A 13187-nucleotide genomic window follows, 5' to 3' on the forward strand; every position below is an offset into this window, starting at 1 on the left:
GGTCTCAAACTCCTGACCACACGCAATCCACCTGCCTCGGCCTCCCAAAGTGCTGGGATTACAAGCATGAGCTACCACGCCAGGACAAAAGATCTTTTAATAATAAAATGAGAATAGGAGAATAGGGTCTTTCTTATGAGGGAAATCTGGAAAACCTACAGAATAATACTTTTAAAAGTGATTTCACCCACTGGATTTTATGTAGGCTTAGAAAATTAAAATTTTATTATATAACGCAATAATTTGGCAGTAACTTTATACTCATGTCATGCCATTATTATCATTAAATATATATCATTAAATTCAAGATGACTTATTCTGTTAAACACAATATTCTTATTATAAAGCACTCATTAATCACTTCTTCCACATATGATAGAAACTGCTACCTTCATCAATTTTCATTCCTTTTATCCTGCAGTGAATAACTTTTGTATTGTATTTTGCTAAAAAGACTTAGGTAGAGTTAGGTCCCTAGTTCAAAGCCAATCTGTGCCAAAGGGTTATTGATAGTGGATTTTAAAATACTTTGCTACTCCACTGACTTGAGTGGACTTTGCTAATTTACTCAATTTTTGCATTTTAGTTTTTTTATCTGCACATAGGAATCACATATAGAAGGAACCTTAAATATCACATTGTCTTATCCTTTTGCTGTATAGATGGGGAAACAAGCTTGGGGATCATCATTCTGAGGAATGTTCCAAATTAAAATTTCTAGGAGAACACCATGTAAGATAAAATGTATAACAAATATATACATAGATGGCCTGGATTAGATTAATTTTATTCTCTTTAAAAGAGAAATGAGCATTCTCACTATTCTGAACTCACATATACTGAAATTTTTACTAATATACATTTTATTAGTGTCCTTTAATAGTCTATTTAATGTGCCTTTTATATGGCCAATTATTTCTTAAAGATTTGCAGCCCATTGGATATGCTGACATTTAAGACATTCACTGTCAATATTTTATTTCCTTAATCCCACAATCTCAATAAAAATTTCGGTCTAAATATGAGTGGAAATGGGGAGTTAATTAAAGCAAATAATTGTGAAAGATTCGTAATGTATTTTTCTCGTTTACACTATGGATAGAAATGAAGCGCATTTGCCTTAGCTTTCTATCTTCTTTCCATAAAGCAAGGGTTCTTCAATCTTCATGGAGCCCCCAAATAACATGTGAATGTGAAGTATTGTGCTAGGTACTGCAAGGGATGCCAAAGATGAACAAGGCATGAGTTCTGGGGGAATATACCATCTCTCACAGGAGAAATAAGTAAGTACCGTACTCAAATATTAAAGTGAGAACTTAAGTGCTATATGGCAGTTACAATAAAGAGGAAATTTAAAGTAAGGATAGATCATACCAAGTAGGATAAATCAGGAAATGAAGGCTAAACTTTGGAAGTGAGAAATTATTCTGGAAATTCGTAGAACTGCTTAGCGGAATAGGGTTTTCTAAGGAAGGGTACTGACTAAGCAAATGAAACGAAAACAGGGAATGACTATGTTTCCGCAACTTCAAGAGATCCAGCTTCCCTACAGAGCAAAGGAGTAACAGGAGAGAAAAATCCGTGCATCCCCTAAACTATTTTACTATATATTTTACTCTGACAAAACAACTATCACTTATTAGCCTTTTTTTTTTTTTTTTTTTTTGAAACAGGGTCTCCCTCTATCGCCCAGTTGGAGGGCAGTGGCGCAATCACCGCTCTCTGCAGCCTCGACCTCCTCGGCTTAAGCTATCCTCCCGCCTCGACGTTCCAAAGTGCTGGGACTACAGGCGTGAGCCACCATGCTCAGGCTTATTGGCACTTTTCTGTGCACTTTTAAATGTAATCCTCTAAATCACTCTTCTCCACCTTTAATGTGCATAGGAATCACCTGTGGTTCCCGTTAAATTGGAGATCTTGCTTCATTAGGTCTGGGGCGGGGCCTGAGCTTCTGCATTTCCATTGGGCTCACAGCTGATGCCTACCCTGGACCACACCTTCCAGTGGAAAAGACTCCAGCGTGATTTCTAGCCACTAGTATTATCTGCGCACTTGGGAGAAATAAAATGCAAGTTCTCGGCCCCCACAAGGGATCTGCTGAATCCGAAACACTGTGGGGAGGCCCACCGCTCTGCAGTGTTTTAACAAGCAAGTGGTTAAAGTTTGGGAGCCACCCGTAAGTCACGGGTTTCCTAACATGATTGGACACTGGAATCACCTGCGGATTTTAACTAATACTATTGATGCCGCATCTCACTCCCCTCCCGAGATTCTCAGGTACGGGGCGTGGCCTTGGCGGCGGCCTTCTAAAAGCTCTCCCGGGTGACTCCAACCTGTAATAACACTTGAGAACTGCGTGAGGTGGGGACTTCAACTTTTACAGGCCTTATTTTCCTCCTATGTGAAAGGTGGACAATATGCAAGTGGTCCTGACTTTGCTTTCAGATTTTGGCCACTCCAGCCAGCCCTAGTTCGGTCTGGAGAGCCAGCTTCCCGCCCCGTGTCTCAAGGCCTCTGTCCGAGAACCCAAGGTCCCGGGAATGGACCCGCGGGAGCATCTGTGACGCCGCTCAGCAACCCGACGCCGCCCCGGCGGCTCGGACGTGACCCAGCGTCCGGCTGGCTAGGGCTCCCGAGGCCGCACCCACTAAACCGCGCCGGAGCGGGACACGCATGCGCCGGCCTGGACCCGGCACCCAGTAACGGACTCGAGCTCCCCCCACCGGAAGTGGGCAGCCGCGCGCCTGGAAGAGCCGGCCGAAGCGTGGCGGCCACAGACTGTGGGTACCGGGTCCGAGGGACTCGCGCTTTTCTCTCCGTGCCATGGCGCCAGCGAAAGCCACGAACGTGGTGCGGCTGCTCCTAGGCTCCACAGCGCTGTGGCTTTCGCAGCTCGGCGCCGGGACGGTCGCCGCGTCCAAGTCGGTGACGGCCCACTTGGCCGCGAAGTGGCCCGAGACCCCGCTGCTGCTGGAGGCAAGGTGGGTGCGGGCCGGGCCCTCGTCCGGGCGGGTGTGGGCGCGCTGCCACCCTCAGCCGCTCTTTCTTCGTGCCGGCAGCGGGTGTCTGGCTCCCACCCGGCTTCTCCAGACGCCTTCGCTCTGGCCCTGAGCATCACCACCTCCTTCCTTCCCGACCTGGGGCGGCTTCTCGGTTCCCGTGCAGCACTCACTTGCAGTTCCTTTCCCCCTCAGTCTTACTTTACCTACAGTTTTTAAAGCTTCCCTGCTCTGCTTTAATATGTTGGGATGTGTTAGCATTTACGCGTGGCACTTAACGCAAGAGCTTCCACTGGGGTAGGCAGTTCTGTTCAGACAGTGCTTAAAGTACCTAGTTTCGTAATGATGACATCATACCATCAGCTCCTAGGCTTGCTATGCGGAGGGCAGCTTCCTGCAAGGTAATATTTTTCCTGAATCTCTTCCAGCGGAATTAGTTCATGACCTATCATTTACTCTGCAGAACAAAACTTGTAGCTATTGCATTTTGCCCCTTAGTATTCTAGTTGAGTAAAATTAGGAAGTTCTTTCTCTTAGCAAAAATGAAGTTTTACACCAATGACTTAATGGCTGTTCACCACAGCAACAGTGTGTGTCCCTAAAAAGAGACTCCATCACTCCACATAAGTTGCATGTATTTGATGCTAAAACAGTTAATTTTTTTTTCATTTCTGTAGTTTATTGGGGAACAGGTGGTGTTTGGTTACGTGAGTAAGTTCTTTAGTGGTGATTTCTGAGATTTTGGTACACCCATCACCCCATCAGTATATACATTGCACCCAGTTTGTAGTCTTTTATCCCTCACTCCCTTCCCAACCTTTCCCGCGAGTCCCCAAAGTCCATTGTGTCATTCTTATGCCTTTGCATCCTCATAGCTTAGTTCCCACATATCAGTGAGAACATACTATATTTGGTTTTCCATTCCTGACTTACTTCACTTACAATAATAGTCTCTACTCTCATCCAGGTTGCTGTGAATGCCATTAATTGATTCCTTTTTATGGCTGAATAGTATTCCATGATGTATATGCCACAGGTTATCCACTTGTTGATTGATGGATATTTGGATTGGTTCCACATTTTTGCACTTGTGAATTGTGCTGCTATAAACATACATGTGCAACTATCTTTTTCATATGACTTCTTTTCCTCGGGGTAGATACCTAGTAGTGGAATTGCTGGATCAAATGGTAGACCTACTCTTAGTACTTTGAGGACTCCTCACACTGTTTTCCATAGTGGTTATACTAGTTTACATTCCCACCAGCACTGTAAAAGTGTTCCCCGTTTGCTGCATCCATGCCAACATCTATTATTTATTTTTATTTTTTTATTATGGCCATTCTTGGAGGAGTAAGGTGGTATCGCATTGTGGTTTTGATTTGTGTTTCCCTGATCATTAGTATGTTGAGCATTTTTTCATGTTAGCCATTTATATATCTTTTGAGAATTGTGTATTCATGTTCTTAGCCCACTTTTTGATGGGACTGTTTTGTTTTTTTTTTTCCTGCTGATTTGAGTTCCTTGTGGATTCTGGATATTAATCCTCTGTCAGATGTATAGATTGTGAAGATTTTCTCCCATTTTGTGGGTTGTCTGTTTACTCTGCTGACTATTCCTCTTGCCGTGCAAAAGCTCTTTAGTTCAATTAAGTCCCAGCTATTTTTTTTTACTATTATACTTTAAGTTCTAGGGTACATGTGCACAACGTGCAGGTATATAGATATACATGTGCCATGTTGGTGTGCTGCACCCCTTAACTCATCATTTACATTAGGTGTATCTCCTAATGCTATTCCCCCACTCCCCCAACCCCACGACAGGCCCTGGTGTGCGATGTTCCCCATTGTGTGTCCAAGTGTTCTCATTGTTCAGTTCCCACCTATGAGTGAGAACGTGTGGTGTTTGGTTTTCCATCCTTGCGATAGTTTGTGGAGAATGATGGTTTCCAGCTTTGTCCATGTCCCTACAAAGGACATGAACTCTTCCTTTTTTATGGCTGCATAGTATTCCGTGGTGTATATGTGCCACATTTTCTTAATCCAGTCTATCATTGATGGACATTTGGGTTGGTTCCAAGTCTTTGCTATTGTGAATAGTGCCACAATAAACATACGTGTGCATGTGTCTTTATAGCAGCATGATTTATAATCCTTTGGGTATATACCCAGTAATGGGATGGCTGGGTCAAATGGTATTTCTAGTTCTAGATCCCTGAGGAATCGCCACACTGTCTTCCACAATGGTTGAGCTAGTTTACAGTCCCACCAATAGTGTAAAAGTGTCCCTATTTCTCCAAATCCTCTCCAGCACCTGTTGTTTCCTGACTTTTTAATGATGGCCATTCTAACTTGTGTGAGATGGTATCTCATTGTGGTTTTGATTTCCATTTCTCTGAAGGCCAGTGATGATGAGAATTTTTTCATGTTTCTGTTGGTTGCATAAATGTCTTCTTTTGAGAAGTGTCTGTTCATATCCTTTGCCCACTTTTTGATGGGGTTGTTTGATTTTTTCTTGTAAATTTGTTTAAGCTCTTTGTAGATTCTGGATATTAGCCCTTTGTCAGATGGGTAGATTGCAAAAATTTTCTCCCATTCTGTAGGTTGCCTGTTCACTCTGATGGTAGTTTCTTTTGCTGTGCAGAAGTTCTTTACTTTAATTAGATCCCATTTGTCAGTTTTGGCTTTTGTTGCCATTGCTTTTGGTGATTTAGACATGAAGTCCTTGCCCATGCCTATGTCCTGAATGGTATTGCCTAGGTTTTCTTCTAGGGTTTTTATGGTTTTAGGTCTAACATGTAAGTCTTTAATCCATCTTGAATTAATTTTTGTATAAGGTGTAAGGAAGGGATCCAGTTTCAGCTTTCTACATATGGCTAGCCAGTTTTTCGAGCACCATTTATTAAATAGGGAATCCTTTCCCCATTTCTTGTTTTTGTCAGGTTTGTCAAAGATCAGATGGTTGTAGATGTGTAGTATTATTTCTGAGGGCTCTGTTCTGTTCCATTGGTCTATATCTCTATAGATAGATTCTGCCTTGAGGAGATTGCAGAAATCTGGACATGAAGGGTGATTCTGCTGAGGGCTTAGAAGAGATTAAAGGGCATAGTTGAAAAAACTTCTCTCATCATAGAGAATACTTACATCATCCTGAAGAGAATTCCAGTAGAAATATGAACATTGAAGTCTGTTCTGGCCATGGCTTGGAAGGAAATGACAGACACTATATTGGAATCTAGAAGAAAGGTAACCCTTGTTATATAGTGATAACGATACTGGCTGACTTGGTTTCTACAGTTTGTGGAAAACATCTTGAAAGTGGTGAACTTGGATATGAGCTGAGAAGATTTCCAAGCAAAGTGTTTAAAGTGCTGCTTGGTTTCTCCTCGCTGCTTATATTAAAATGAGAGAAGAAAGAGATAAATTTAAAAAGGAACAGGTAAGGAAAAAGGAACCAACACTTGATGATTTTGGAGGTTCTCAGCCTATCCAGATTGTAAAGGGTGCTACAACTAGGAAACTCAGTGTTGGGAATGTGTGCTCTGGAGAGAAAGACAGGAACCTGGCAGGACAACCTTTTGCTGAACAGGTTAAGCATGTGATTCATGGGTCCCCTCAACCATCTCCCCAGAAGCTTGGTATAAAGAAGCTGGGGATATCCAGGAAGGATCTGGGGAGGATCCGTGTAATGATGTGGCTCCTGGTGAAATATACAATAGTCTTACAAAGTTTTGTGGAATGTATTAGAAACACTATCAGCTTGGACCAAAAGAGACAGACAAGACAAAACGAAAGAAGGCTGTTGGACTTCCAAAATTCTATAGGCAGGAAATGGACTAATAGAGCTACTTGGCTGTAAACATTGTGCTGCCCTTTCAAGAAAGAAAGAATAACTCTGCAGGCAGAACCATGGCAGGCAGCACAGAGGGTGAAGCATCAGGCCACAGAGAGTTATTCTCAGGCTTTGAAACATAATGGAAATTTGCCCTGCTGGATTTTGAACTTGCCTGTGACCAGTGACCCCTTTATTCCTTCTGTTTTTTTCCTTTGGGAATTAGAGTGTCCATCCTATGCCTGTCTCACCATTGCATTTTGGAAACATACCTTGTTTTCTAGTTTCACAGGTAGACAGGGGAGAATTTTACCCCAGGATGGATCATACCCAGAGTCTCACCCATACATGATTTAGATGATAAAATTTGTAAATGAAGTTGATGATATTTACATGAGATTTTGGACTTAGAATTGATGCTGTAATTGGTTGAGTTTTTGGAGGTTGTTGGCAAGGAGAAATATGTTTTATGTAGGGGAGGTGGATTTTGGGGGCTTTTGGGGGCTAGAGGGTGGCTTGAATGATGGCCCCAACAAAAAAAGGGCAGCTTTTAGAATCTTTTGCATTAACTCTGCTCAAACCTTGACTTCAGACTTTTGGTCTCCAGAACTATGAGAGAATAAATTTCTCTTGCTGAATAGGTTAGACCTGTGATTCATGAATCCACTCAACTATCTCAGCAGAAGCCCAGTATAAACATGGTGTTATCCAGGAAAGATGTGTAGAGGATCCTTGGGTAGTGGTGTGGTAGCCCTAGGATAGTAATATATCATTCTGTTACAGTCTTCCTCATTGATACCTTCCTTGTGGGCATACCATATTATTCTATCTTGCCTGATACTTTCCCATGACAAAATTAATAACTTTCTATTATTCTCTCATAACATTTGGCCAGTATTTCTGTAATAATCCTTATTGTAAGGTATCATATATGCTAATCTCTGTTGTTAAAAGGTGAGCTTCAGAGACAAAACTGTTTTTTATTCATGTTTATTTTGCCAAGGCACAGTGCACAAAAGTTAGGTACTCAATAATGCTAATTCAACAAAAGGTACTTTTTATAGGGAAAGGTATACTTTAAGCCACCATCAGAATTACCTCTACAATATACCTTACTTGTGGAAACTAATTTGTCCTTGGAAAATCCAGAGAGGATGCTCAGTGTTACCTCATGTGCCTTATTGTTTTGTTGTGAACAAATCAAAATTGTAGGAGGTCCTTTATTATATAAACTAAAATCTTTCTCTCTATACCTTTTATCTACTGATCCTCTCTTTCAGAACCAAATCTGTTTCTGTGTGTGACACATTGTGTGAGAATAGCGGGCCAAAAGCCTGTAGTTTCTTCAACCACTGCACTTCAAAAAATTTATTTTATGTAGTTCATTATTCTGCTTTCCTTCAATTTGTTTATGTTTCTCTTAAAATTGTAGGAAAATGAAAGAGGTTGAGAAGAGTAAGTGTGGAAGTAGAAGAATTGAAGAGCATTGAATAGGTTGAAGGAGCTGAGCAGATAGGAACTTAAGGAAAATAATGTGGGAACAAGTAAGGGAAATTTCTAAGAATAATGCTTTAAATCCAAAAATTGAGCTTCCCAACCAAAATCTATAAATGCATACACACACACACACACACACACACACACACACACACACACACACACAGATATTTTTCAGTTCATCCTGGAAATTTGAGTGCATAACTTGAGTATAGTCCTATGTAGGAAACAAAGATGAATAAGGTGTGTCCCCTGTATAAAGAAATTTATAATATGATAAAATTTGCAGCCAAGCGCAGTGGCTCAGGCCTGTAATCCCAGCACTTGGGGAGGCTGAGGCGGGCAGATCATGAGGTCAGGAATTTGAGACCAGCCTAGCCAACATGGTGAAACCCTGTCTCTACTAAAAATACAAAAAAATAGCCGCATGTGGTGGCACATGCCTGTAATCCTAGCTACTCAGGAGGCTGAGGCAAGAGAATTGTTTGAACCAGGGAGGTGAAGGTTGCAGGGAGTCAAGATTGCGCCACTGCACTCCAGCCTGGGTGACAGAGCAAGACTCTGGCTAGAGGTGGTTATAGGCTGAAGAGGCTAGCATTTTACAATATGCATACCTTAATTTGTACATCTGAACTGCAGTTATTCTACTTGTGTTGATCTGACTGAAAATATTTTTGAAATTCCACTTATAATTACTGTCAAACTCTTTAGTGCGTATAAAAACACCCTTTGTAGAAATAACTATTTTCTCTGGGCAGAATTTTTTGAAGAAATACACTTATTTTCAGCCATATATTTTATAAGGCAAGTGAACAATTAGAAATGCCAGTTTGTTACCTTTACAAAAACTTTGTCCAAAAGAGTGAACTGGGCATGGTGGCATGTGCCTGTAGTCCCAGCTACTTGAGCGGCTGCAGTGGGAGGATCGCTTGAGACTTCCCAGGCTCAAGTAAGCCATGTTTGCACCACTGCACTCCAGCCGGTGTGACAAGGGGAGATGCTGTCTTAAACAAACAAAAACGTTGTTCAAAGGTAATATCTTACCTTTTACCAGGTGCAGAAGTGGTTTAGATGGTCTCAAGGATGTTTGCTCCTCAGTGATTAATAATGAGTTACCAGTAAATGGCCTCTGAGATTCCAGAAGAGTTCCAAAAGTGCTTAGAGCAGTGATGTATTGGGGGAATAACTTTAAGTGAATACTTTTTTTTTTAACTTGAACTTTCAAGTTCCAAGGTACACATGCAGGATGTGCGGGTTTGTCACATAGGTAAATGTGTGCCATTGTGGTTTGCTGCACAGATCAAACTATCACCTAGGTATGAAGCCCAGCATCCATTAACTTTCTTCTTGATGCTCTCCGTCCCCTTGCACCTTTCCAACAGACTTCAGTATGTGTCGTTACCCCCTGTGTGTCCATGTGTTCTCATCATTCAGCTCCCACTTGTAAGTGAAAACATGCAGTGTTTGGTTTTCTGTCTCTGCGTTAGTTTGCTAAGGATAATGGCTTCCAGCTCCATCCATGTTTCTGCAAAGGACATGACCTTGTTCATTTTTATGGCTGCATAGTATTCTGTAGTGTATATATACCACATTTTCTTTATTCAATTTCTCATTGATGGGGATATAGGTTGATTCCATGTCTTTGCTATTGTAAATAGTGCTGCAGCAGTGGACATATGTATGCATGTATATTCATAATATGATTTATATTCCTTTGGGTATACACCCAGTAATGGGATTGCTGGGTCAAATGGTATTTCTGCCTCTAGATCTTTGAGGAATTGCCACACTGTCTTCTACAATGGTTGAACTAATTTACATTCCCACCAACAGCGTAAAAGCGTTTTTTTCTCCACAACCTTGCCAGCATCTGTTGTTTCTTGACTTGTTAATAATCACCATTCTGACTGGTGTGAGATGGTATCTCATTGTGGTTTTGATTTGCATTTCTCTAATGATCAGTGATGTGGAGCTTTTTTTCATGTTTGTTGGCCGCATGAATGTTTTATTTTGATGTGTCTATTCATTGCCTTTGCCCACTTTTTAATGGGGTCGTTTGTTTTTTTCTTGTAAATTTGTTGAAGTTCCTTATAGACTTTGCATATGAGACCTTTGTCAGATGGATACATTGCAGAAATTTTCTCCCATTCTGTAGGTTGTCTGTTCACTCTGGTGATAGTTTTTGTTGTGCAGAAAGTCTTTAGTTTAAATAGATCCCATTTTTCAGTTTTTGCTTTTGTTGCAATTGCTCTTGGCATTTTCGTCATGAAATCATTGCTTGTGTCTATGTCCTGAATTGTATTGCTTAGATTTTCTTATAGGGTTTTTATAATTTTAGGTTTTACATTTAAGTCTCTAATTCATCTTGAGTTAATTTTTGTATAAGGTGTAAGGAAGGAGTCCAGTTTCAGTTTTCTGCATATGGCTAGCCAGTTCTCCCAGAACCATTTATTAAATAGGGAATCCTTTCATTGCTTGTTTTTGTCAGGTTTGTCAAAGATCAGATGCTTGTAGGTGTGAAGTCTTATTTCTGAGTTTTCTATTCTGTTCTATTGATCTATGTGTATGTCCTTGTACAAGTAGCATGCTGTATTGGTTACTGTAACCTTGTAGTATAGTTTGAAGTTAGGTAGCATGATGCCTCCAGTTTTGTTCTTTTTGCTTCGGATTGTCTTGGCTATTTGGGCTCTTTTTCATATTTTCTAATTCTGTGAAGAATGTCAATGGTAGTTTTGTCACAGGATAAGGATCCTGTGATAAGGGTTTTGGCTTTGCCAGTCGGAAACCTGTATGGTTGGTAGCACCTTTGCCCGAGTTTTGCTGGGGCCTGCTGTGCTCATTTTGTCCACTCGGCCCGGCAGGCTATGCTCGGCCTGTGTTACTGGCCTGGATCCCACACCTGCCGAGGGCGAGCCAGGTGCAGGGTGGCAGTGAGTGTGTGAGCAAGCACAGGATCTGGCCACTGCGCACAGCCAAGAGTGCCAGGTGCAGTGGGGTGGGCAGCTCCGGGTACTGGCACAGGCGCCAGCTTTGTACAAGACTGTGGCTCGACCAGGCATACTGCAGGTGGCTTCCACTGCAGGCACTGTGGTGGAATGCAGTGGCACCTGGAAGTTTGGAGATACCAGGAACCACACAGCCCTAAAGAGAGTGTCACAGCTCTGGCTCAGGGAGCCTGTAGGTCTGGGCTCCCCAAAGGGCTGCAGCTCTTCTCTCCTTTTCATTGCCTGCAATGTGGTGAGTGGGGTACGTATTTCAGCCCTGTTTGTGTTACAGCTCTTTCAGTCCTGCCATTTGGTGAGTTCCAAGTTCTTGTTGCATGTTCAGGAAGAATGAGGCATGTAGACAACTGGAAGGTGAGCAAGGCAAAGAGGTGCTTTATTGAGAGACGGTACAGCTCTCAGGAGAACTGAAGTTGGTAGCTCCTTTCTGCTGGCAGGTCGTCCTGATGAGCGCAGCTGTCACTAGAGAGGAGACCTGGAGTGGGTAGCTCCTTTTCATAGGCAGGTCATTCTGTGGAGTCTGCAGCCCTCAGCAGAGAGGAGAAATGGAGTGGCTAGCTTCCACCTGCAGTCAGGTCATCCCGATGTCTGGGAGAGGACACCTGGAATACGTAGTTCCTATCCACAGGCAGGTCATCTCATTATCTGCCTGAGTTTGGCTGAGTCTGGGGTTTTTATGGGCTTCAGATGGGCGGGGGGGGGGGGGGGGGAGTGGGGGGGTGGTGTGCTGATTGGTCCATGGGAAGCCTTGGATAGGCCGGGACAAAAACACCGTAAGTTCTCACTGCAGACCGTGGAAGAGGTAGCCCAGCCCCCAGGCTTCAGGTTGTCCTTAGCTTGAAGGTGGGGCTTCACCAGGCACCCATCCCTTTTTGCCCATCTGCTCCCTGCCACCATTAACCTGCCATCTACCGTGTCCGTGGCACCCAGGCTGTTCGCATCATGGGCACCTTTCAGGCTTGTGCCAAGCTGCCCCCAGGCCCCTCTCGGCCTTCCTCCCATCCCCATTGGTGCCCAAAGTCTGGAGGGGGCTGAGGTGGTAGGGGGCTGGCATGTCAGCACTACCCCAAACATGTGCACACCAAGCCAGGTTGTGACAGCTTCTAGGCTCAGGTGCAACTTTGCTCTGAAATTGGAGCAGGGATTGGGAGCAGGGAGAGGCCAGGAAGCAGGAGCAGGCACTTTCAAGCCTGTGGTGGGACAGGGGGCTTTGCAGGCCCCTGAGAGTGCAGGGATGCCTTGGTCCACAGCTGCAGCTGGGTGGTTGCAGCTGCACCCAGGGAGTGCAGGGCTCCCACCCTGCCAACTCAGGAGGAGGCATGGGCTCCTACCTGCCTTCAGCCCCCAAGAGCACAGGGATGTCCAGGTCCGGACAGCTGCACCTGGGGAGTGTGGGCCCTCCACCCTGCCAACTCAGAAGTGGGTGGGGCTTCCACCTGTTCCCTGCTCCCACCAGCTCCATGGAGTACACAACCCTGGCCATGTCTCCCTTGCTGCAGCTGTTGTTTTTGCAGCGGCCACTCTAGACAGGTCACTGCTGCCATCAGTTTACTAGGAATAACATTGAATCTATAAATTACTTTGGGCAATATGGCCATTTTCACAGAATTGATTCTTCCTATCCATGAGCATGGAATGTTTTTCCATTTGTGTCCTCTCTGATTTCCTTGAGCAGTGATTTGTAGTTCTCCTTGAAAAGGTCCTTCACTTTCCTTGTTAGCTGGAACACTTTCTTAAGGCGATCACTTTGAAGGATCAGACTTAGGTAGATGTACAGATTCTGGTAGTTGGAAGAAGTCTTTTACCTGTGGTTGCACAGTATATGAGCATGTCTGTAGCTGTTTGGTCAAATCAGTTA

General features: G+C 43.4%; 1 protein-coding gene across 1 annotated transcript in view; it reads left to right on the forward strand.

The window, feature by feature from the left end:
* The first annotated feature begins 2694 nt into the window (after nt 1-2694).
* Nucleotides 2695-13187, forward strand: part of LOC115835067 (UDP-glucose:glycoprotein glucosyltransferase 2-like) — a 174528-nt gene continuing 164035 nt past the window's right edge. Inside the window, 1 exon segment of the mRNA XM_030812463.1 lies at nt 2695-2981. Coding sequence (XP_030668323.1) covers nt 2824-2981 — 158 coding nt within the window. The 5' untranslated portion in view covers nt 2695-2823.

The sequence above is a fragment of the Nomascus leucogenys genome, chromosome 5 (genome assembly GCF_006542625.1).
Source record: "Nomascus leucogenys isolate Asia chromosome 5, Asia_NLE_v1, whole genome shotgun sequence".
In the NCBI taxonomy this organism is placed as follows: domain Eukaryota; kingdom Metazoa; phylum Chordata; class Mammalia; order Primates; family Hylobatidae; genus Nomascus; species Nomascus leucogenys.